Source organism: Oncorhynchus kisutch, unplaced genomic scaffold (genome assembly GCF_002021735.2).
Source record: "Oncorhynchus kisutch isolate 150728-3 unplaced genomic scaffold, Okis_V2 scaffold4033, whole genome shotgun sequence".
In the NCBI taxonomy this organism is placed as follows: Eukaryota; Metazoa; Chordata; class Actinopteri; order Salmoniformes; family Salmonidae; genus Oncorhynchus; species Oncorhynchus kisutch.
In genome coordinates, this window is record NW_022265978.1 from 160,768 (window position 1) to 186,077 (window position 25,310).

Consider the following 25,310-nt stretch of genomic DNA (forward strand, 5'->3'; position numbering starts at 1 on the left):
GTGATTGACTACGCTCTGTGAGGGTGGATTTCACTGACGCATTCCGTTTGGAACAATAAATAGAGCGAACAAGGCTCCTTCCAGTTCACAAGTCTGAGAAGACGCATAAAGAAGTTCTTGCTTCAACAGTGATTGAACGGAACTCATCTGCCTTCGTCCCGCATCATAGAACATTCTGTGTTGTTGACATAGCACTTACTTGAACTGTAATAGCAAAATAGTCGAAGAAACTATTTTTGTACCGTTCATTTAGATATTAAAGGAAATCTGCGAAAATGGAGTCTCAGATCCGCCAGAACTATCACCACGATTGCGAAGCTGCTATCAACCGGATGATCAACTTGGAGATGTTTGCCTCCTACACCTACACTTCAATGGTAAGGAGTTTACCAAGGTGACCGTTTTGTTTTACCTGTATTGTTCCTGGGCCTAAATGCCTCTTTCACCTTTCTTTTTATTCTCTTGGCCTAGATAATTAATAGCCAATTAATTCCGTGAAGTGCATATTATTATTATTTTTTTTTAAATGAAGCCGGGAATCTCTTGGACAGAGCGCTTAACAACTCCTTGATAGGTTAATCGGCAGGTTACCAAGTAGACTAGACTAGATTGATTCATGCCTTTGTCATCAAGTTTAGTTGCAACAACAAGAACATAACGCCCAGTCACGTTTGACATTTTTATTTTTTATTCTAACCACACTCTTTTGTTTATCCCCCCAGGCTTTCTATTTCTCCCGTGACGATGTGGCTCTGCGTGGCTTCGCGCATTTCTTCAAGGAGAACAGCGACGAGGAGCGGGAGCACGCCGAAAAGCTACTCTCCTTCCAGAACAAGAGAGGTGGACGCATTTTACTCCAGGACATCAAGGTGAGCGCCTGAGCGTCGAAAAACACATTTAGATTGTAAACTGAAATGTCTTTACCACTTGTACACACTCTCCTCCAGGACTACAGGTTATCAAGATCAACTTACTCCATGAACATACTACCTCTAACCACTGAACTGAAAGTGTAAGGGGTGTAACTGTAAACTTTATCCTAACCTTAACTAGGTTAAGACTACTAGGCTTGTAGTCATTAACATTTCTGTGTTCACTCTGTCCTGTGTAGAAGCCAGAACGTGATGAGTGGGGCAATGGGCTGGAGGCCATGCAGTGTGCTCTGCAGCTGGAGAAGAATGTGAACCAGGCCCTGCTGGACCTGCACAAGATTGCCTCTGGAAAGGTTGACCCCCATGTAAGTTATGGTGGAACCACACCACATGTATGTATCACATAGAATACAGGTACTGTCCCAGGAGATGATCAGGTTGTATCTCTGCTAATTAATGACATGATTGTGACCTGCTTAACATGCACACAATAGTCCACAGATGCACACTATGCCGTTAATGCATAAGTTTACAAAAGGTGCAACAGGTTGTCTAGTGGTTAGAGCTTTGGGCCAGTAACTAAGGTTGCTGGTTTGAATCCCGGAGCTGAGAAGGTAAAAATATCTTCCGCCCCTGAACAAGGCAGTTGACCCACTGTTCCACATTAGGATGCCAATGTCAATAAGTATTTGTTCTTAACGGACTTGCCTAGTTAAATAATAAACTGCAGACACCTCATTATCTTCCCTTAGTCCATTACCACCAGGCTCTTGTGTGTTACTGTATCTACAATGGTCTGTATTCATTCTCTTGTCTGACCTGTGTTTTCCCTCTTTAGCTGTGTGACTTCCTGGAGACCCATTACCTGAATGAGCAGGTGGAGGCCATTAAGAAGCTGGGAGACCACATCACCAACCTCACCAAGATGGATGCTGTCAAAAACAAGATGGCAGAGTACCTGTTTGACAAGCACACCCTGGGAGGCCAGAGCTAAACCACTTCCATCCCCAGGCTACGGCCTCCAGCCTCAGACCAGGACTCCTGGCTACTCTGATAGATCCTCCTGGCTTTGCATTTATAGGGAGGGGAGAGTGTTAAACTGGTGTATTGAGATGTTTCTGTTGACAACACTACTTGTATTTGAGGCAAGGCTTCTTGTAAAACAATTAAAAAAATATCACTTAAGGTAAGTGTTGACCTATAGTAATAGATGTATCAGTCTATTCGGGTGCTTTTCTCCTTTACTGAGCTTCTTCATACCAGTGACAATTGTAGACCTACTAGTGGCTGAGGGTCATAACAATAGGAGAAGTTTAACATGAGTTTTAGAAAGGATGTTACCTCTGACCACAGAGGGTGTCATACTGTATCTTTTAATAGTGCCATGTCAATTAAGGGACCAACTGTCAACTCAAGCTCCATAGGATTGAAAATGGTTAACTACAGTTGTGGACTTTGACTCTGCGCATCACAAGTTTATTAGACAGCCTAGAGGTCAATCAAACCTGTTAGCCAGCTGTGATGGGAAGTTCGGCTTTAACTGACACCTAATAAATCTGTACTGATTTAGTTTATTTCAGTTGATAATGCCCAATTGTTCCCCTACAGCAAATGATGAACTATGCTCCATACAATGAGTCTTCAAGCCTCTCGTTCACCATAAGGGGCTTATTGGGGCTGTCATATGGTTGCAGAGCTACTGGTAATTTACTGAAGACTGTCATTTGGTAATTGACAGGCAAGCTCAACTTAAACTTGAACTGGAAAAAATATTGATCGACATTGTTAATGTGTCCATATGGTACATGAGTTCCTAGTGGATAGACCACATTGTTAAAGGGGAAAATGGCCTAATCAGCAATTGCATTTTCAATAATTGCTGCTATATTCTTTTCACAACTGCAACCAACATTTACAACCAAGTATTGATGAGTATCTGCTATCGCAACAGCTAATGGGGATCCTAATAAAATACCAATTACCAAATTGGGATGATTTGGGCTGCAGAACGAAGGAAAGGCAGCCAACAAGTGCTCAGCATATGTGGGAACGCCAAGACTGTTCGGAAAAGCATTCCAGATGAAGCTGGTTGAGAGTGCCAAGACTGTGCAAAGTTGTCATCAAGGCAAAGCGTGGCTACTTTGAAGAATCTGACATTTCAAATATATTTTGATGTGATTAACACTTTTGGTTACTTCATGATTCCGTGTGTTTTTTCATAGTTTTGATGTCTTCACTATTACTATACATTGTGGAAAATAGTACAAATATAAGTTGAATGAGTAGGTGTATCCAAACTTTTGATTGGTATTGTATATGCTTCTATAGTCTGGGCAGGGCATGTGAGGACCTGAGCCCTATGACCATGCCTCAGAACTACCTGGCCTGAACACTCCCCAGTCCACCTGGTTGTGCTGCTGCTCCAGTTTCTGCTGTTCTGCCTGCAGCTATGGAACCCTGACCTGTTCACTAGACATGCTACCTTATCCCGGGACCTCTCAACCTCTGAATGCTGGGCTATGAAAAGTCAACTGACATTTACACCTGAGGTGCTGACATGTGTCCTCTATAACCACTGTGATTATTATTTGACCCTGCTTGTCACCTATGAACGTCTGAACATCTTGAACGATCTGGCCTTAATGATCATATACAGTGCATTCAGAAAGTATTCAGACCCATTGACTTTTTCCACATTTTGTGACGTTAAAGCCTTATTCTAAAACGGATTAATTGTTTTTCCCCCTCATCAGCATACACACAATATCCCATAATGACACAGCAAAAACAGGTTTTCAGACATTGTTGCAAATCTATATAAAAAATAAATAAATACGGAAATATCACATTTACATAAGTATTCAGACTCTTTGCTCAGTACTTTTTTGAAGAACCTTCGGCAGTGATTACAGCCTCAAGTGTTCTTGGGTATGATGCTACAAGCTTGGCACACTTGTATTTGTGGAGTTTCTCCTATTCATCTCTGCAGATCCTCTCAAGCTCTGTCAGGTTGGAGGTGGAGCGTCGCTACACAGCTATAAGATCGGGTTCATGTCCGGGCTCTGGCTGGGCCACTCAAGGACATTCAGAGACATGTCCCAAAGCCACTCCTGTGTTGTCTTGGCTGTGTGCTTATGGTCGTTGTCCTGTTAGAAGTTGCACCTTCGCCCCCAGTCTGAGGTCCTGAATGCTCTGGAGCAGCTTTTCATCAAGGATCTCTTTGTAGTTTTCTTTGTTCATCTTTCCCTCGATCCTTGCTAGTCTCCCAGTCCCTGCCACTGAAAAACATTCCAACGGTATGATGCTGCCATCACCATGATTCACCGTAGGGATTGTGCCAGGTTTCCTCCAGAGGTGACACGTGGCATTCAGGCCAAAGAGTTCAGTCTTGGTTTCATCAGACCAGAGAATCTTGTTTCTCATGGTCTAAGTGTCACACCATGATCTGTTTCACTTGTGATTGTCTCCACCCCCTCCAGGTGTCAATTATTTTCCCCGGTGTATTTATCCCTGTGTTTCCTGTCTCTCTGTGCCAATTCGTAATGTCAAGTCTACCAGCGTGTATTTTCCGTGCCCCTGATTTTTCTAATCTCTCTTTTGCCAGTCCTCCCGGTTTTGACACTTGCCTGCCCTCCCTCTGAACCTGCCTGCCACTCTGTACCTCCTGGACTCTGACCTTGTTATGATCTTGTTGCCTGTCCATGACCATTCTCTTGCCTGCCCCTTGGATACTAATAAATATCAAAGACTCAAACCATCTGCCTCCCGTGTCTGCATCTGGGTCTCGCCCTGTGCCCTTATACTAATAGTCCTTTAGGTGCCTTTTGGCAAACTCCAAATGGGCTGACAAGTGCCTTTTACTGAGAAGCGGCTTCCGTCTGGCTACTCTACCAAAAAGGCCTGATTGGTGCAGAGATGGTTGTCCTTCTGGAAGGTTCTCCCATCTCTACAGAGGTAGCAACCCCCTTAAAATGGATTTATTTTGTTGTCAATATTCTGAACAAAAATTGTAATCACTGTTCTGCAGCATATGCTTCAACAATGAATGTATTTGCTGTGCTAGAGCTAAGGGATAAGGTTAGCTTTATAATTGTTCTTTTATGTTCAAAATCTAGAAAACCATGCCAGATGACTAACTAAATTAGCCCTGGAGCATTTAATATAGCTATAAAAAATTGTATTACACATGAATGAATAATCTAAATGTTAGCGTTAAATAATCAAGGCCTTTAAACACTTGTTGGACAATAATTGTACAAATGAAATGCCTTTTATGGTGTCTGACGGAGTTGACATAAATCCACAAATAGGAGGTTGTTCCTTTACAGCTGATACTTTTGTCTGTCAAAATATAAACTTCACATTTTGTTAATAATAAGACAAATATTTGTAGAAAAAAGGTAGATTGTCCCATCTTTTAAGAATCACTGAGCTCTTAAACAGCAACATTTTTCTATCTGCCCCATGGCAAAAAACATCCATAGATTTTAGCTACACTAGATATGATATAACCAAAGATTGTTGTTATCCAGCATTTCTGGACATTACAGCTTTGCCTAATCAAAACACTGCATTAGATTCTATAACTAACCTGGTATTGGCACTACTCTCTTCGTTCCCAATTCTGGAAACCAGCTATCTTATACATGTCCATATCCATTTGAAATCACAGAAAACACAAATAGATAATAAATACACGTTTATTTTTGAGGTTTTCTCCAGTGTTTGTTATTTGCCTGTTGCCTTTTCTTTTCAGGTTTTGCCTTACACACTCTAGTGCAGGAGTATTCAACTCTTACCCTAAGAGGTCCGGAGAACTGGCTTCTAGGTCCAGAGTTGAGTTTGAGGGGTATAGTGCATTTTAAAGTTGAAGAGCACCAACCACAGATACACATGCTCCCTAGACCATCTCGAGGACTAAATTCAATATAGAATCAGTGTGACGAGGTGACAAAGAGATTGTTTCACTATTGTAACATGCAGTGAATAGAATTCTGTTGTCCTCTGGTTTAGAAATCAAACTCTGGTTCTCTTATTGCAGACCAAATTGTATACATTTTCACCAGTTGTTTTATAGAGGACATTGTAATGCAAGATATGCTACAGTATATGTGTAGGATATGCTGTGTTGGCTAATTTGCATATTCTGCCTAGTTTTTAAACCTCCATTCTAGCATACATGACACACACATCTTTCTATACGCTTTTCTTTGGCTTTCTAATCAAAGTATATGATTGAATGTTTCTTTAAGCCTGCAGCTTCTTACTTGAAAAGAGACATGTAATCAGACCAAAACATGATAAAAATAAATGTCACTGACAGATAGCTAATGAAACACTAGCCTCATGAGCAGGCAAATTGACAGTTACAGTAGCAGGCCAGGCTAGTCAAACTAACGTTGGCTAGCTTTAAAAAAAAAAAAGGCGAAATGGTGAACGGAGTTACCTCTTCATGGGACAATTTGTATTGCATGCTGCACTTTTCAAGTGCACTCAGAAACAGATGTTTATCTTATTTCCGTCTTTGGGAGTTCATCAAACACATACAGCAAACAGTTTGAGTTTTCAGACCTCACCTGAGGCTGTGTTTACATCCTAGATAGAAGTAGTGTTAAACTATACTTTTATGAGAAAATGTGCAAGAATTGAAGGTGCCAAATGTTATAGTTATTATAAGAATGTTTAACTGTCGTATACAAAAAAATCTGCTCCCCCTCAATAATTTTTTCAGCTTCCACCCACAACCTATAGTTGCATATTTGCCTATTTGAATTAATACTTGAGAGAGTAGCCCCCCATTCACATTCTATTCCATATTCTGAGCCATAGGCCTATCCAAGCCTTCACACTTAATGTAGTTGGTCCAAAGTTGGCATCATGACACTCACTTTAATTGGATTGATCATGTATTTCTATCCCAGTTCACTTTCACTACAACAAAGTAATCAGCCTCTCTGTTTTCAGCTCGACTAACACACTACTTGTTTAATTTTATTCATTATAGAATCTTCAGCTTATTAGGACTGGACATGATTTCCTTTACAACCGTGTGTGTGTGTGTGTGTGTGTGTGTGTGTGTGTGTGTGTGTGTGTGTGTGTGTGTGTGTGTGTGTGTGTGTGTGTGTGTGTGTGTGTGTATACTTTTTAATGAATTGATACTGCAATTAGATTTTGTAATCAAGTCAGCAGTTAATTGAGTATTAGACATTAGACATTTTGTGACATATCCTGGTCTAGTGGTAATGCTGCTGACTCTGGACCACACATGGCCCGAAAAATATTGGTATTTGAGTTCTGATTGACTAAATTGACAACATTTTCAGGAAAGTTGTTGTATTTTCCCTTCAATTCACCAGAAACAACCATTCACAGCTATTTGTTTAAAAATGCCTTAGTAAGTTACACAGTACATATAAGGTGCATATAGTATATAGTACATACAGTATATGTTCCTGCTGTTCTCTCCTTCTTCCCTTTTTCCTTTTCTTCAAATCTGGTATCAACCGGTCTTCGCCCAATAGTAGTAACCTCACAACGGCAGTCAAGCACCCAAGCTAACTGGCTATCTTTGGCTAGCTTGCTAGCTACTTCCAGACACAAATGAGAGAACACCTCACTCTGACCATTTTACTCGCCCTAGCAGAGCTGGTTAGGCTGTTTCCATGTTATCCAGAGCATTGGTGACTGTAACTGTGGTGCTGGCAACAATTGAATTACTCTTCTAATTGAATTGCTCTGAAATCGGAGCAGAAAGGCTCGAGCTTTCCTGGAGCGTGCGCATAGTGGCTTTCTAAAACACAATGAGACTTGTTCTGCTATGTTCTTTAAGTCGGTTAGGGCCAGACAGAGTAGGAAGGTAATGCATGGCGTTAGGGAAGAAAATGGTAGTATAGTTAGAGAACCAGAGGATATGGTCAGGGTGACAACTGATCATTTCCAAGGTTTATTTAAGGAAAGGGAAATAGAATTACTCTTCTAATTGAATTGCTCTGAAATCGGAGTAGATAGCCAGAGTGAATTAACAATGTCCGTTGAGAACGCACAATGACTATACCACTTAGCTAAGCCTGATGTCTTAATAGCCAACTAAATGTATGTTAGGTAGCTAGCTAACATAACGGTACATACACTGCAATGATATGCTATGCGGTTCATAAGGATAGCATAGCTAAAGAATTGTAACGTAACTTATTTGAAAATTCATTACATCGCTGAACATTTCTTAACATTTGTCATTATTAGTTAAGCAATGAAATTGTATCCGCTCTTGGTCTGACGTCGGCTGCATATTTTCCGCCATTTTCTTAAAATCTGAAAACGTTGTGTGGCCATGCCCGTTTTCTGAAGAATTTAATTATGGGCCCTGAAAGCACAGAAATAATGTCCACTGCTTATATACTTTGTATTTTGGCTAATTTAGTATGACATCCGGGAACTTTCGGCATACTAACTATATCCATACTATGACCAATAACCATACTACATACTCCACTTCCATCACAAATAGTATGGTTAGTGCGGTTAGTATGAGTATTCGAAACACAGCTCTAGTTCTTATGAATACCAATGACGTTTCAACTACATGGCTGTATTGAGCAATAACCCAGCACCCTGAAAGCACCCTGTCAACAGTTGTGGAAGATCAGGTCATGTGAACTGAAGTTGTTAGGAAGGTTACTTTATTACTGTCGTCTTTGATTTTCATTAGCTGTAAAAAGTTTTCCACTTCACAGTTGTAGCTTAATAACCTATGAATGGTTAGATGTATGTAGCTACTGATTTTGTGTAGTTATTTCTAGGCTAATGTAATCAACTGACATACCATTTGTCAACCTCATTATGTAATTTAAACCGAAAGGTGTATCATCAAATACCATTTCTACAAAAGCCAGCCTTTCTTTCTCTGTCCACTACTATATTCCCATACCTCATACTGAAAATTGAGCTGATATTAAAAAGTGTGATAAACCATAGTTTTTCTTTTGGCTCTATTCTGGAAAAGGTAAACAATTAAGCTAGGTATGCTATTGAAACAGGTGCTCTTAGAGAATGAAACAGAAGTTTACAGAACTGCGTCTCAAAGTTCAATTCCTTTTATATCCTAAATCAAACGTAGATGCAGACTATTTCTAAATTAGCCTACTATTGGAAATCTTCCTATTTTCTTCTAAGGATATAACACACACACATTTTTCAACAATAACTTCTGTAGTTAGACCTGCACTGTAGCATTGCTTTTGGCTGATACTACTGCTTTAGTTGTTTCCAATAGAATGTTACTTTGTAATAAACAGGGTTTAAAAAAATAATAACAGTCCGAGATGAAGGGGTCAAGGCTAGAGCATTTACTCTGCCCAAAATCTTTCTTTCAAATTACTTGAGGATTATGATTGAATAGACGTTTCGTAATGTTTAAGCTTTTACAAATGTACTGATATATGTGGATGCATGTGGTATTCCGGAAACTTTGAGAAAAATGAAGTATATTTGTGCGTGGTGTTCACACACGTCCCTGCCCTCTCATTGGCTGGAATGGTCCCACCTGATCTTGCCTGTCTTCATTCGTTGAGCACATGTATTTCCATTGATAGAGTGGTCACTCGGCTCTCTTGTCAATATAATAAATCATCTTTGCTTTAGGTCATGTGTATGAGTGGGCTCGTCTTTAAATGACCCGCCTAGTTCCTGTTGAAATTCTAAAGGTGATTGGCTACGCTTTGTGAGGGTGGATTTCACTGACGCATTCCTTTTGGAACAATAAATAGAGCGAACAAGGCTCCTTCTAGTTCACAAGTCTGAGAAGACGCATGAAGAAGTTCTTGCTTCAACAGTGATTGAACGGAACTCCTCTGCCTTCGTCCCGAACATTAAGGATTAATGACATAGCACTTACTTGAACTATAATAGCAATATAGTTTAAACTCTATTTTTGTACTTTTTACTTCGATATAAAATAAAAAATCTGCCAAGATGGAGTCTCAGATCCGCCAGAACTATCACCACGATTGCGAAGCTGCCATCAACCGGATGATCAACTTGGAGATGTTTGCCTCCTACACCTACACTTCAATGGTAAGGAGTCTACCAAGATGACCGTTTTGTTGAGCTACCTGTTATTATGCCTGGTCCTAAATGGCTTTTTTTTCCACATGATTTTTCTGTAGGTCTAGACAATTAATATCCAAGAATCTCAACTCCGTGAAGTACATTTGAGTTTTACTTGGCAAGGCTAAGACCTTCCAGTTAGAAATGGCATACAAATGAAGTTGGGAATCTATCCTACCTCCTGTCAGAGCGCGTAACAACTCATTGACAGGTTAAAAGTCAGGTTACCAAGTAGACAACAGACTGATTTATCCCTATATCATCAAGCTTAGTTGCCACAACAAGAACAGAATGCTGTCATGTTATTTTCCTTTTTCTAACTACAATGTTTTGTTTATCCACCCAGGCTTTCTATTTCTCCCGTGACGATGTGGCTCTGCGAGGCTTCGCGCATTTCTTCAAGGAGAACAGCGACGAGGAGCGGGAGCACGCCGATAAGCTACTCTCCTTCCAGAACAAGCGAGGTGGACGCATTTTACTCCAGGACATCAAGGTGCGCGCCTGAGCATCAAACGCATTTAGATTGTAGACTGATGTTTTTCCTCCATGGAGGAAAGTGTCTACAGTTTAGTTGATCTAGAGAACCTGTAGTCCTAAACATACTGCCTCTAACCACTGAACTGAAACTGTGAGGGGTGTAACTCTGTTCACTTTATCTTAACATCTGCTAGTAGTCCTTAACACTTCTGTGTTCACTCTGTCCTGTGTAGAAGCCAGAACGTGATGAGTGGGGCAATGGGCTGGAGGCCATGCAGTGTGCTCTGCAGCTGGAGAAGAATGTGAACCAGGCCCTGCTGGACCTGCACAAGATTGCCTCTGACAAGGTTGACCCCCATGTAAGTTATGGTGGAACCACACATCACATGTATGTATCACATAGAATACAGGTACTGTCCCAGGAGATGATCAGGTTGTTGTGGCTCTGATAACTAATGACACAGGATTCTTTACCTGCTTCGTCACACGCACACAATAGTCCACAGATGCTCACAATGCAGCTAATGCATAAGGGGCGGCAGGTTGTCTAGGGGTTAGAGATTTGGGCCTTAAAGGGTGCTGGATTGAATCCCAGAGCTGACAAGGTAAAAATGTGTTCTGCCCCTGAACAAGGCAGTTAACCTATTGTTCCACATTAGGATGCCATTGTAAAGAAGTTTGTCAATGGACTTGTCTCGTTAAAAAATAGACACCTCATTATCTACACTTATGCCATTACCACCAGGCTCTGGTGTGTTACTGTAATTACTGTTACAATAGTCGGTAATCATTATTTTGTCTGACCTGTTTTCCCTCTTTAGCTGTGTGACTTTCTGGAGACCCATTACCTGAATGAGCAGGTGGAGGCCATTAAGAAGCTGGGAGACCACATCACCAACCTCACCAAGATGGATGCTGTCAAAAACAAGATGGCAGAGTACCTGTTTGACAAGCACACCCTGGGGGGCCAGAGCTAAACCACTTCCATCCCCAGGCTACGGCCTCATGCCTCAGACCAGGACTCCTGGCTTCTCTGATAGATCCTCCTGGCTTTGCTTTTATAAGGATGGGAGAGTGTTAAACTGGTGAATTGCAACACTGCTGTGACATTGTTTCTGTTGACAACACTACTGTATTTTGGAGGCAAGGCTTGTAAAACAATAAAAAATATCACGTAAGTTTGTTACTGTTTTTGAAGTGTTGACCTGTAGTAATGGATGTTGTATCAGTCTATTCAGGTGCTTTGCTCTTTTACTGAGCGTCTTCATACCAGTGAGAAATATTTAATTGTAGACCTACTAGTGGCTGAGGGTCATAAGAGAAGTTAAACATGAGTTTTATAAAGGATGTGACCTCTGACCACAGGGTGTCCTTTACTGTATCTTGTCATAGTGCCATGTCAATTAAGGACCCAGCTGTCAACTCTAGCGCCGTAGGAGTGAAATTGTTACCTACAATTGATGTAGACCTTTACTCTGTGCATCACAAGTTTATTAGACAGCCTAGAGGTCAATCAAAACCGTTAGCCAGCTGTTATGGCACATTTCTCTAGTGATGGGAAGTTTGGCTCTGACTGGCAAATCTCCACTCATTATTTCAGTTGGTAATGCCCAATAGGTCCCCTAAGTTACTGAACGCTGTCATTTTGGTAATTAACAGGCAAATTGAACTTTAATACTTGAAATGAGAAATATTGTTTTCAAGATATAGTAAAGGAGTTTCTGGTGGCTAGACCACTTGGTTAAAGGGGAAGATGGTCTACTCAGCATTGGAATTTTCACCTATTCTTTATACAACCAATTATTGACATGGTAAAATTGAGTACATTTGTATGGTATTGACGATCTTGGTTTATATTTAGGGTAGTTTTGCAGCTTTGTCATTCTATTTGAAAACATATTTTACACAAAGCCACAGAGGGCCAGAGATTTGTAATCTGATGTACCCAAAAAGGCCACTAGATGGCATCTGATTAAATGGCATATTCCTTCATTTCCCAACATTTTGTATTTATGGATCCCTATTAGCTGCTGTCAAGGCAGCAGTTACTCTTCATGGGGTCTGGCAAAATTAAAACTAACCTTACATTAAACAGATTCCACAAAACATTAAGGGTTCCCACTCAGGCCACTACTCTACCACCACATCTACAACACAACATCCGTGTGTGTATCTATAGCGAATATGTAATTGTGTTTTTATGGTTTTAAATCTTACTTTACTGCTTGCATGAGTTACTTGATGTGGAATAGCAGCCAAGTCATGGCTCTCTGTAGTACTGTGCACCTCCCATAGTCTGTCCTGGACTTGGGAACTGTGAAGAGACCTGGCGGTATGTCTTGTAGCTCTCTGTGTACATTTAAGGGTGAGCCGTGCAGGCCGGTTCTGGGCCAATTGTAATTTTCCTAAGTCTTTTTTGTGGCACCTGACCACATGACTGGACAGTAGTCCAGGTGCGACAAAACAAGGGCCTGTAGAACCTACCTTGTTGATAGCGTTAAGGCAGAGCAGTGCTTTATTATGGACAGATCTATCCCCATCTTAGCTAGTGTTGTATCCATATGCTTTTACCATTTCAGAAGTTTATTCTCAACTTGTTACATTTCCACATTATCCATTACAAGATTTAGTTGAGGTTCAGGGTTTAGTGTTTTTATTTCATGTCCCAAATACAATGCCTTTAGTTTTTGAAATTCATGTATTTAGGACTAACTTATTTCTTGCCACCCAGTCTGAAAATGACTGCAGCTCTTAAGTGTTGCAGTGATTTCACCTGCTCTGGTAGCTGATGTGTGTAGTGTTGAGTCACAGACACACAGGCTTCACTCAGCACCAGTGCAAGTCATGAGTAAAGATTGAAAAAGTAAGGGGCCTAGACAGCTGCTCTGGGGAATGCCTGACTCTTCCTATATTATGTTGGAGAGGATTCCATTAAAGAACACCCTCTGTGTTCTGTTAGACAAGTAACTCTAGATCCACAATATAGCAGGGGATGTAAAGCAATAACACTTACGCTTTTTCCAGCAGCAGATTATGATCAATAATGTCAAAAGCTGCAGAGAAGTGCTTTATTTATTTTTAATCTTTATTTATTTAACTAGGCTAACTAAGTCGGTTAAGAACAAATTCTTATTTACAATGACGGCCTAACAAAAGGCAAAAGGCCTTTCACGACAAGAGAGACAACACTACATAAAAAGAGACCAAAGACAACAACATAGCATGGTAAGCAGTAACAGGAGTCCGTTGTAACAGATAGGCCTACATTATTCAGTGTATATACATCCTTGGCTGAGTACCGGTGGAAAGTTTGGGACAGTCAAGTCAGCAATAGTCTATGTTGCTAGCAACAAGATAATGTTTTGAGTTTATGATCTTGCTCACTGGTTCTCAAACCCAGTCCTGGGGACCCAAACGGGTGCACATTTTTGTTTTTGCCCTAGCACTACACAGCTGATTCAAATGATCAACTCATCAAAATGCTTTGATGATTTGAATCAGCTGTGTAGTGCTTGGGGAAAAAAAACTAAAATGTGCACCCCTTTGGGTCCCCAGGACCAGGATTGAGAACCACTGATCTAGCTAATGATTAGCACACTGGGGTAAATGTAGATGGGCAACCCCATGCAACCCCATAATATAGGTTGTCATGCTTATTGCTAAATAACACACCTGCCTGATAATTTGGACCGATATGGTATTTGGCATTTGTTTTTAGTAATTGCAGCTTAAGGTGGCAATACCAGTTATTGATTGTAAGGGGGAAATTGCTTTGTTAAACAGGGGAATTAGGTGTTGCGTAACTTGGTTAATTAAATAAAAAAAATAAGTATAATTTTTTCTGTTATTTGTAAACTCATGTTCCCTTTATCTTATATTAGGTTTTGGGTGAAGATCTGATAACATTCAGTATCAACAATATGCAAAAATAGAGACAATCAGAAAGGGGAAATACTTTTGTACGGCACTGTATATATACATTGAGTGTATAAAACTTGTTTTTGTTTTGTATTTGTTTAAAATGCCTTAGTAAGTTACAGAGTATGTTACTACTGTTCTCTACTTCTTCCCTTTTTTTCCTAGTCTCAGGACGTTTTCGCCCACTCATCACCGCTCAAGTCTGTTTCCACAGTCATGAGACCTAGTCTCCTTCCACCATTGTCACGGTGATAGTGGGGTACTCCATAGACACCAATGCGATAGCGGTTTGCATGGTCCTTGACATTCATTGAAACAGATCCATTGAGGGAGTGAACATTTTGCGTCCTCTTCCGTCTCTGTTTGGGTCTCCAGAATGCTGAGTCACAATGACAAGGCAGAAATACAGCCAGGGCAGAGCCTGAGTCATTCCATACTGTAGTACAACCAACGGGAGGTTATGACAGGAGAAAGAGTGGGAAGGAGTGAGACAAATAGGAATAGAGGGGGAGGGGGAAAGAGTACAGACTAAAAACGCTGTGTCACCCTTCAGAAGAGTTCTGTAACGGTTAATCATTTATAGTATTACTATCACTTCTGTTTATAACTTTAACTTAAGAACATTCTTAGTTAGTACGATTAATTTGTAATGCTAAGAGATGGATAAAAATGTACAGGGTGGGTACCTGGAGGAAAAAAGGGGAGGGTCATGCTTTTTCAATTTCAGTCAAGAGGAGGGTTTACTATTTTTTAAATCTAGTGCAGGGGAGGGTCATGTAATTTGAAATTCTCTGTTGGGCGTGAAATATGAAGTGTGCCTATAGGTTATTTAGCGTGGTCTCAATCAAATGATTCATAGCCTATAGGCTGCCGGCTACGAAGTGCATCCTTGGAGAAGCACAGAGCAAGGTTATATTTCTAAGATAGCTGCTGGGATAGCGTAAATAAAACTAGACTGCATTACACACTGCAACGGATATTCCAACCCTTAGGCCTGCTCTGCCCTTCGTGATCAAAACCTTCTTTTTTTTCTGCCTAACCAATGCTGTGCTGTGTAGGCCTACAGTGGCAGTTCAGGAGGAGAGTCAAAGAATTCCTCAGAAAAGTATTTTTAATTAGGCCTCGTCCAAAAAATGCAATATCTTGCGCATAGACTAGCCTATGGCCTATGTTCTGTTCAGTTTGAGAAGGAGAGCATTTGAGGACCGGAGGTCAACTATGATAGCTTGCTACTACTGTAATTGATTTGAAGAAAAACAATATGTTTCTTGCCCATGATGTATTTATCCAAGTCATTGACATCACAATAATCCAGATTTGAGTTACTTACATTGTGGTGCTGAAACTTGAAGCAGCAATCGCAGCACAATCAATTGGAAATGGACAGCTGATAGTGCTGAAAATAGGCAAATTGGAGAAGGAATAATTCATTTAAACCGTCTTCATTTAATCAGACTTTACTAACAACAAGAGGGCTTTGTGTTGGAGCCTATTTCTTCCTTTCTGATTAAGAAATAAGAGGTAGCTCTACCTGTTTGACAGACAGAATTAGGCTATAGGCTGCTATATCCATAGATTTGTCGTTCAATTCCTCCACCCACCATGCACTCTTTAAATAACAGTCCTTCACTGACTTGGAGGGAGGCTAAGTTAAAACCAGTACTGGAATAGAGGGGGTATGAGAGGGTATGACACAGGCCTACCTTTTATTGAAGAAAATTTCAAAAAGAAAATGGCTACCATAAAACAGATCCAATTACATACAGTGATGTATAACAGCACTCTGGTCCGTTATGCTTTATGCAAAAAACAACTTGAAAATACCCTGGAAAGACATGACTTCGATGCATATGGGAATGTCATTGTTTAGTTTCTTTGACATTCAGAGTCTGAGCTACAATCTCCTATAGTGGAGGAGGCAAACAATGTAATTTGCTTTTGAAGTCATCTAATTCTGTACCTTTAGATTGATTAAGCTATTTACTTTCTGTACAAAATATGTTTAAACCCAGACAGCTTTTAGGGAAACCCTTGTGAACTTCTGTTGTTAAAGAAGAGTAGAAGTCTGTTAAATCTTACATTTTGTCTGCGTCGGTAGGCCTACTGTCTGGGGTGGAAAGGTAGGCCTAACTTTTGAAAGAAAGTACCATAGTCAGATTCCTAACAGGCACCGTTCGTTGCAAACAAGACACACTGATTTGGCATTGGAGAAATATGTTGGTAAACTCCCCCCCCCCCAAAAAAAAAAAACATGTAGCTGCATGCCAGCAAAGCACTAAACAATACATTAATTGCACTATAACGGTGCCCAAAATGTTAGGGCCTACATAAAGCTGTTCCAACAGCAGGCTCAACACCTTACTCCTGCTACACCTGGTAGCAATACAGTTAATTCAGCCTCAATTATTGCCTTTATAAAAAACAGATAGCTGGTATGGCTGACTTGCCAAATCAGATGTTTCTACTGACAATTGAGAATCACAAATGATGGCATAAGGGGACGACGAGCGGTTAAGAGGCAATGCGTAATTTCGATAAAGACATTAATCTGTGACGATGATTCGTGGGTGGCTGTTGTTGATGTGTGCAGAGGATCCCTGGTTCGCGCCCGGGTATGGGCGAGGGGACGGTCTAAGGTTATACTGTTACATTGATGCTGTTGACCCGGATCACTGGTTGCTGCGGAAAAGGAGGAGGTCAAAAGGGGGGTGAGTGTAACGGATGTGAAACGCTAGCTTAGTTAGCGGTGCTTCGCGCTAAATAGCGTTTCAATCGGTGACGTCACTTGCTCTGAGACCTTGAAGTTGTAGTTCCCCTTGCGATGGGTAACGATGCTTCCTGGGTGACTGTTGTTGATGTGTGCAGAGAGTCCCTGGTTCGCGCCCGGGTATGGGCGAGGGGACGGTCTAAAGTTATACTGTTACACCAGCACCCTGAAAGCACCCTGTCAACAGTTGTGGAAGATCAGGTCATGGGAAGTTGTGAGGAAGGTTATTACTTTCGTCTTTGATTTTCATTAGCTGTAAAAAGTTTTCCACTTCACAGTTTTAGCTTAATAACCTATGTATGGTTAGATGAATGTAGCTACTGATTTTGTGTAGTTATTTCTAGCCTAATGTAATCAACTGACATACCATTTGTCAACCTCAATATGTAATTTGAAACCGAAAGGTGTATCTTCAAATACCATTTCTACAAAAGCCAGCCTTTCTTTCTCTGTCCACTACTATATTCCCATACCTCATATTGAAAATTGAGCTGATATTTAAAAAAAAGTGTGATAAACCATACAGTTTTTCTTTTGGCTCTATTCTGGAAAAGGTAAACAATTAAGCTAGGTATGCTATTGAAACATATGGTCTTAGAAAATGAAACAGAAGTTTACAGAACTGCGTCTCAAAGTTCAATTCCTTTTATATCCTAAATCAAACGTAGAAGTAGACTATTTTTAAATGAGCCTAATATTAGAATTCTTTCTATTTTCTTCTAAGGATATAACACACGCACATTTTTCAACAATAACTTCTGTAGTTAGACCTGCACTGTAGCATTGCTTTTGGCTGATACTACTGCTATAGTTGTTTCCAACAGAATGTTACTTTGTAATAAACAAAGTATTATTTTTTTTAAACAGTCCAAGAGGAAGAGGTCAAGGCGAGAGCATTTACTCTGCCCAAAATCTTTCCGCGTGAGATAAACCCGTTTTCTTTCAAATTACTTGAGGATTATGATCGAATAGAAGTTTCGTAATGTTTAAGCTTTTACAAATGTACTGATATATGTGGATGTATGTGGTATTCCGGAAACTTTGAGAAAAAATAAGTATATTTGTGCATAGTGTTCACACACGTACTTGCCCTCTTATTGGCTAGAATGGTCCCACCTGATCTCCCTGTCTTCATTCGTTGAGCACATGTATTTTCATTGATAGAGTGGTCACTCGACTCTCTTGTCAATATAAAAAATAATCTTTGCTCGGTTATGTGTATGAGTGGGCTGGTCTTTAAATGACCCGCCTAGTTCCTGTTGAAATTCTAAAGGTGATTGGCTACGCTTTGTGAGGGTGTATTTCACTGTCGTATACCGTTTGGAACAATAAATAGAGCGAACAAGACTCCTTCCAGTTCACAAGTCTGAGAAGACGCATGAAGAAGTTCTTGCTTCAACAGTGATTGAACGGAACTCCTCTGCCTTCGTCCCGCATTATAGAACATTACGGATTGATAACATAACACTTAGTTGAACTATAATAGCAATATAGTTTAAGAAACTCTATTTTTGTACTTTTCATTTTGATATAAAAGAAAATCTGCCAAGATGGAGTCTCAGATCCGCCAGAACTATCACCACGATTGCGAAGCTGCCATCAACCGGATGATCAACTTGGAGATGTTTGCCTCCTACACATACACCTCAATGGTAAGGAGTCTACTAAGATGACCGTGTTGTTGATCTACCTGTGTATTATTTTTATGCCTGGTCCTAAATGGCTTTTTTCACTTGATTTTTCTGTAGTCCTAGACCATTAATAGCCAAGAATCTCAACTCCGTGAAGTACATTTGAGTTTTACTTGGCAAGGCTATTAAGACCCTCCAGTTAGAAATAGCATACAAATGAAGTTGAATCTATCCTACCTCTGTCAGAGCGCGTAACAACTCATTGACAGGTTAAAAGTCAGGTTACCAAGTAGACAACAGACTGATTCATCCCTATATCATCAAGCTTAGTTGCCACAACAAGAACAGAATGCTGTCATGTTTTTTTTCTTTTTCTAACTACAATGTTTTGTTTATCCACCCAGGCTTTCTATTTCTCCCGTGACGATGTGGCTCTGCGTGGCTTCGCGCATTTCTTCAAGGAGAACAGCGACGAGGAGCGTGAGCACGCCGACAAGCTACTCTCCTTCCAGAACAAGAGAGGTGGACGCATTTTACTCCAGGACATCAAGGTGAGCGCCTGAGCTTCAAACACATTTAGATTGTAGACTGATTGAGAATGTAGTTTATCACTTTTGTGTTCACTCTGTCCTGTGTAGAAGCCAGAACGTGATGAGTGGAGCAATGGGCTGGAGGCCATGCAGTGTGCTCTGCAGCTGGAGAAGAATGTGAACCAGGCCCTGCTGGACCTGCACAAGATTGCCTCTGACAAGGTTGACCCCCATGTAAGTTATGGTGGAACTGCACATCCCATGTATGTATCACATGTATGTATCACATAGAATACAGGTACTGTCCCAGGAGATTATCAGGTTGTTGTAGTTCTGATAACTAATGACACAGGATTGTGTGACCTGCTTCTTCACAGGCGCACAATAGTCCACAGATGCAGCTAATGCATAAAGGGCAGCAGGTTGTCTAGTGGTTAGAGCTTTGAGCCAGTAACAAAGTTTGCTGGGTTGAATCCCAGAGCTGACAAGGTAAAAAATGTGTTCTGCCCCTGAACAAGGCAGTTAACCTATTGTTCCACATTAGGATGCCATTGTAAATAAGTTTGTTAACGGACTTGTCTAGTTAAAAAATAGACAACTCATTATCTACACATGCCATTACCACCAGGCTCTTGTGTGTTACTGTTACAATAGTCTGTATTCATTCTCTTGTCTGACCTGTGTTTTCCCTCTAGCTGTGTGACTTCCTGGAGACTCATTACCTGAATGAGCAGGTGGAGGCCATTAAGAAGCTGGGTGACCACATCACCAACCTCACCAAGATGGATGCTGTCAAAAACAAGATGGCAGAGTACCTGTTTGACAAGCACACCCTGGGAGGCCAGAGCTAAACCACTTCCATCCCCAGGCTACGGCCTCCAGCCTCAGACCAGGACTCCTGGCTTCTCTGCTGGATCCTACTGGCTTTGGTTTTATAGGGATGGGAGAGTGTTAAACTGGTGAATTGCAATACTGCTGTGACATTGTTTCTGTTCACAACACTACTGTATTGGAGGCAAGGCATCTTGTAAAACAATTAAAAAATATCACTGAAGTTTGTTTCTGTTTTCTAAGTGTTGACCTGTAGTAATGGATGTTGTATCAGTCTAAGGTGCTTTGCTCTTTTACTGAGTGTCTTCATACCAGTGATAAATACTGACAATTGTAGACCTACTAGTGGCTGAGGGTCATAAGAGAAGTTAAACATGAGTTTTATAAAGGATGTGACCTCTGACCACAGGGTGTCCTTTACTGTATCTTGTAATAGTGCCATGTCAATTAAGGACCCAGCTGTCAACTCTAGCTCCGTAGGAGTGAAATTGTTACCTACAATTGATGTAGACCTTTACACTGTGCATCACAAGTTTATTAGACAGCCTAGAGGTCAATCAAAACCGTTAGCCAGTTATGGCACATTTCTCTAGTGATGGGAAGTTTGGCTCTGACTGAGATATCGTCACTCATTATTTATTTCAGTTGGTAATGCCCAATAGTTCCCCTACAGCAAATTATGATCTGAATACTCAAAAAAGGAATGATTCTACAAGCCTCTCGTTCTTAAGGGGCTTATTTGTGCTGTCATATGGTTGCAACGTTACTGTTACTTTACATAAGTTACTGAACGCTGTCATTTTGGTAATTAACAGGCAAGCCAAACTTTAATACTTGAACTGAAAAAGATTGTTTTCAAGATCTAGCGAAATAATTTCTGGTGGCTAGACCACTTGGATAAAGGGGAAAATAGCCTAATGAGAACTGCCTAATCAGCAATGGCATTTTCAATTACTCTTCAACTTTATTGATTATACAACCAAGTATTGACATGGTAAAATTGAGTACATTTGTATGGTATTGACTAACGTGCTATATACACTGCTCAAAAGAAAGGGAACACTAAAATAACAGATCTGAATGAAAATATTCTTATTAAATTTCTTTACATAGTTGAATGTGCTGACAAATCACACATGATCAATGGAAATCAAATATATCAACCCATGGAGGTCTGGATTTGGAGTCACACAAAATTAAAGTGGAAAACCACACTACAGGCTGATCACACTTAAATGTCCTTAAAACATGTCAAAATTAGGCTCAGTAGTGTGTGTGTGGCCTCCATGTGCCTGTATGACCTCCCTACAACGTCTGGGCATGCTCCTGATGAGGTGGCGGATGGTCTCCTGAGGGATCTCCTCCTGGACTAAAGCATCCGCCAACTCCTGGACAGTCTGTGGTGCAACGTGGCGTTGGTGGATGGAGCGAGACATGATGTCCCAGATGTGCTCAATTGGATTCAGGTCTGTGGAACGGGTGGGCCAGTCCATAGCATCAATGCCTTCCTCTTGCAGGAACTGCTGACACACTCCAGCCACATGAGGTCTAGCATTGTCTTGCATTAGGAGGAACTCAGGGCCAACCGCACCAGCATATGGTCTAACAAGGGGTCTGAGGATCTCATCTCGGTACCTAATGGCAGTCAGGCTACCTCTGGCGAGCACATGGAGGGCTGTGCGGCCCCCCAAAGAAATGCCACCCCACACCATGACTGACCCACCGCCAAACCGGTCATGCTGGAGGATGTTGCAGGCAGCAGAACGTTCTCCACGGCGTCTCCAGACTGTCACGTCTGTCACATGTGCTCAGTGTGAACCTGCTTTCATCTGTGAAGAGCACAGGGCGCCAGTGGCGAATTTGCCAATCTTGGTGTTCTCTGGCAAATGCCAAATGTCCTGCACGGTGTTTGGCTGTAAGCACAACCCCCAACCGGGGATGTCGGGCCCTCATACCATCCTCATGGAGTCTGTTTCTGACCGTTTGAGCAGACACATGCACATTTGTGGCCTGTTGGAGGTCATTTTTCAGGGCTCTGGCAGTGCTCCTCCTGCTCCTCCTTGCACAAAGGCGGAGGTAGCGGTCCTGCTGCTGGGTTGTTGCCCTCCTACGGCCTCCTCCACGTCTCCTGATATACTGGCCTGTCTCCTGGTAGCGCCTCCATGCTCTGGACACTACGCTGACAGACACAGCAAACCTTCTCGCCACAGCTCGCATTGATGTGCCATCCTGGATGAGCTGCACTACCTGAGCCACTTGTGTGGGTTGTAGACTCTGTCTCATGCTACCACTAGAGTGAAAGCACCGCCAGCATTCAAAAGTGACCAAAACATCAGCCAGGAAGCATAGGAACTGAGAAGTGGTCTGTGGTCACCACCTGCAGAACCACTCCTTTATTGGGGGTGTCTTGCTAATTGCGATAATTTCCACCTGTTGTCTATTCAATTTGCACAACAGCATGTGAAATGTGTCAATCAGAGGTGCTTCCTAAATGGACAGTTTGATTTCACAGAAGTGTGATTGACTTGGAGTTACACTGTGTTGTTTAAGTGTTCCCTTTATTTTTTTGAGCAGTGTATATAGAATAATGGGTTTTGACATTGGTGGTGACTTTCTGAACTGTTATAGTTAGACCAACAGTTTAAAGTAATACAGAAAAATATTGCTATTTGAGTTCTGATTGACTAAATTGACAACATTTTCTGGAAATTTGTTGTATTTTCCCTTAATTTCACCAAAACAACCATTCACGTCTATTTGTTTTAAAATTCCTTAGTAAGTTACAAAGTATATGTAAATTGCATAGTATAGTGTTTGTTCCTGCTGTTCTCTCCTTCTTCCCTTTTTCCTTTTCTTCAAATCTGGTATCAGTCGGTCTTCGCCCATTCATCACCCCTCATGTCTGTTTCTGCAGTCACAAAACTCTGCCTCCTTCCACCATTGTCACTGTGATAACAGAACAGAACTACCTCGAGACCAACGATGGTTGATAAATGAAGATAGTTAACTCAGGACGTTTACCACTGTCTGATTTAGGAGGTGGCTCCTTAAGCAGACATCAATGCGATAGTGCGATGACTTCCTATGGGGGGGGGGGGGGGGGAATGAAGGAGTGGGCTGTCTCGCTTCCTCTTCCGTCTCTACTTGAGACTCCGGAATGCTGAGTCACAATGACAAGGCAGAAATACAGCCAGGGCAGAGCCTGAGTCATTCCATACTGTAGTATAACCAACAGGAGGTTATGACAGGAATAAGCAGGGGTGCTAATTTCACTGGTAATTTCACTGGTGACATGCATTTTTGTCCCCTCCCCAGTTTTATCATTGGAATGTGATACAAAACGAGGCAACGGTGTGCTTTAGAACCATGCGGATGCCTCCGAACAGTCGGGTAGGCTGTTTGCTGTGTTTATTCGACCAAAAATATATATAATTATATATGTCCCCTCCACATCTAAAACCAATGTTGCGCCCCTGGTAAAAATAGTGGGAGGGAGCAATTGAGAGGGGAAGGGGGGAAAGAGTACAGACTAAAACACTGTGTCACCCTTCAGAATTTAAATAGAAAGAGTTATGTAATGGTTAATCATTTACAGTATTACTTACTGTTTATAACTTTGTGCAGCTGGTCACATGATGGACCCTGTCATGACTTTAACAACTTAACACAGGTTCTCGGTTTTGAACATTACAGAAAAGAATTGCATAAAAAAATGAAGACAATTCTATGTCATTTTCATTTTAATGCTATGTTTGCCCTTCTGCTAAAATATGGTCACTTAGAACAATCTGGACTCAGGGGTAGACGTAACATAGTAAAAGTAAATTCAGGATACTCCCATTAGTATGATGTGTTTTGTATGGTATGTATTAATTTGTGGATGTCCATCATCCATTTCGTATTATATTTTACTAATTGCAATTTTTACAATATGTTACGATTTGCTAAACATATGATATCTTACGAAATCCAATTTGTTGTGGCTAACATTATCTCGGTGGCTAGGTGCTAGCGTTAGCTAGGTGGCTGAAATTAGCTAGGCTAGGGGTTAAGGGTTAAGGTTAGGTCTAAGGTTAGGAGTTAGGTTAAAGGGCAACCTTTGTGATGCTAGACGTTCGCCTTATATGCTCACCCTAAATTATCCTTTAAGCATGACACATCATTTAGTCAACAGGTGATGTCCCTTTTCGCAAAAAAAAAAGAATGCCAACTATGTCACAGCCCTTTTTGTAACACCAGTTTAAGCATAAGTCTACTGTCACTCCCAACAGTCTGAAGAGGCTTCGACTCATTGTCTCCAAATCTTTGTTTGCGCTCATAATGAAAACATTACACTATAAACTGAGGTTCAGTCTAAAACAGTTGATCAAAGTAACAGAAAGCAGGGCACATAGTTCAAGGATTATCTATGTTGAAGACCCTTACCCCCATTTGAAGCAGCTTCATAATTTTTCATCAAACATTGCACCAAGATAGTAGTTATGACAAACTGATAGATGCAGCCTGTTTTGGCTTACATTTTAGGAGAAAGGGGGTCCTGTCCTCAAACAATTGGAGTAGAGGCACTACCTTACATACTAGGCCAGGAAAGATCAGGGGCTGTAAAATCAGTGGCGGCTGGGGGGAGGAGCTTCCCCATCAATGTAATGTTATTCAATGTGATCTAAAAGGCTAAACTGATCCTAAATCGGCACTCTTACTTTGAGACGCTTGATGCCCAAGAAGACCTAAGTAGTGTCCGATTACCCATTCTAACATACTGTATACTACATACATACTGCATACTATATACTATTAGTTCATAGGGCTCCCGAGTGGCGCAGTGGTCTAGGGCTCCCGAGTGGCGCAGCAGTCTAAGGCACAGCATCCCAGTGCAAGCGGCATCACTTTAGTACCTGGTTTGAATCCAGGCTGTATCACATCTGGCTGTGATTGGCCCAGCATCGTCCGGGTTTGGCTGGAGTAGGCCGAATTTGTTGACTTGCCTAGTTAAATAAAAGGTTACATTTGAGTATACTGTAAAAGAACGGTAAACTTCTAGATGAGCTTACTAGCGCTTCGCCTGTCTACCGGAAGCTGATGGTGTTGCTATGCAACGTCTTGCTAGCTTGTTAGCATAACAAATTACTAGCTAGACATCATACGTTTTCGGGTGTGTTTGTAAATTAAATCTGGAGTG

General features: G+C 41.2%; 3 protein-coding genes across 3 annotated transcripts; all 3 read left to right on the forward strand.

The window, feature by feature from the left end:
- Nucleotide 1: 1 nt before the first annotated feature.
- LOC109884794 (ferritin, middle subunit-like) lies at nucleotides 2-2,075 on the forward strand. Its single transcript, XM_031821929.1, has 4 exons — nucleotides 2-377; nucleotides 723-869; nucleotides 1,112-1,237; nucleotides 1,711-2,075. The coding sequence occupies exons 1-4, from the start codon at nucleotides 276-278 to the stop codon at nucleotides 1,864-1,866; spliced, it is 531 nt and encodes a 176-aa protein (XP_031677789.1). The 5' UTR covers nucleotides 2-275; the 3' UTR covers nucleotides 1,867-2,075.
- Nucleotides 2,076-9,437: 7,362 nt separating this feature from the next.
- Nucleotides 9,438-11,635, forward strand: LOC116373380 (ferritin, middle subunit-like). The gene is made up of 4 exons (XM_031821922.1): nucleotides 9,438-9,944; nucleotides 10,324-10,470; nucleotides 10,688-10,813; nucleotides 11,276-11,635. The coding sequence occupies exons 1-4, from the start codon at nucleotides 9,843-9,845 to the stop codon at nucleotides 11,429-11,431; spliced, it is 531 nt and encodes a 176-aa protein (XP_031677782.1). The 5' UTR covers nucleotides 9,438-9,842; the 3' UTR covers nucleotides 11,432-11,635.
- Nucleotides 11,636-18,436: 6,801 nt separating this feature from the next.
- Nucleotides 18,437-20,354, forward strand: LOC116373385 (ferritin, middle subunit-like). The gene is made up of 4 exons (XM_031821926.1): nucleotides 18,437-18,791; nucleotides 19,175-19,321; nucleotides 19,409-19,534; nucleotides 19,996-20,354. The coding sequence occupies exons 1-4, from the start codon at nucleotides 18,690-18,692 to the stop codon at nucleotides 20,149-20,151; spliced, it is 531 nt and encodes a 176-aa protein (XP_031677786.1). The 5' UTR covers nucleotides 18,437-18,689; the 3' UTR covers nucleotides 20,152-20,354.
- The last annotated feature ends 4,956 nt before the right edge of the window (nucleotides 20,355-25,310 follow it).

Bases quoted from the DNA above. Each gene is read 5' to 3' on its own strand.
- LOC116373380 (XM_031821922.1), top strand. From the start codon at position 9,843: ATGGAGTCTCAGATCCGCCAGAACTATCACCACGATTGCGAAGCTGCC. The intron at 10,471-10,687 runs GTGCGCGCCTGA...TGTCCTGTGTAG, and splicing joins TTTTACTCCAGGACATCAAG to AAGCCAGAACGTGATGAGTG. The intron at 10,814-11,275 runs GTAAGTTATGGT...TTCCCTCTTTAG, and splicing joins CTGACAAGGTTGACCCCCAT to CTGTGTGACTTTCTGGAGAC.
- LOC116373385 (XM_031821926.1), top strand. From the start codon at position 18,690: ATGGAGTCTCAGATCCGCCAGAACTATCACCACGATTGCGAAGCTGCC. The intron at 19,322-19,408 runs GTGAGCGCCTGA...TGTCCTGTGTAG, and splicing joins TTTTACTCCAGGACATCAAG to AAGCCAGAACGTGATGAGTG. The intron at 19,535-19,995 runs GTAAGTTATGGT...TTTTCCCTCTAG, and splicing joins CTGACAAGGTTGACCCCCAT to CTGTGTGACTTCCTGGAGAC.
- LOC109884794 (XM_031821929.1), top strand. From the start codon at position 276: ATGGAGTCTCAGATCCGCCAGAACTATCACCACGATTGCGAAGCTGCT. The intron at 870-1,111 runs GTGAGCGCCTGA...TGTCCTGTGTAG, and splicing joins TTTTACTCCAGGACATCAAG to AAGCCAGAACGTGATGAGTG. The intron at 1,238-1,710 runs GTAAGTTATGGT...TTCCCTCTTTAG, and splicing joins CTGGAAAGGTTGACCCCCAT to CTGTGTGACTTCCTGGAGAC.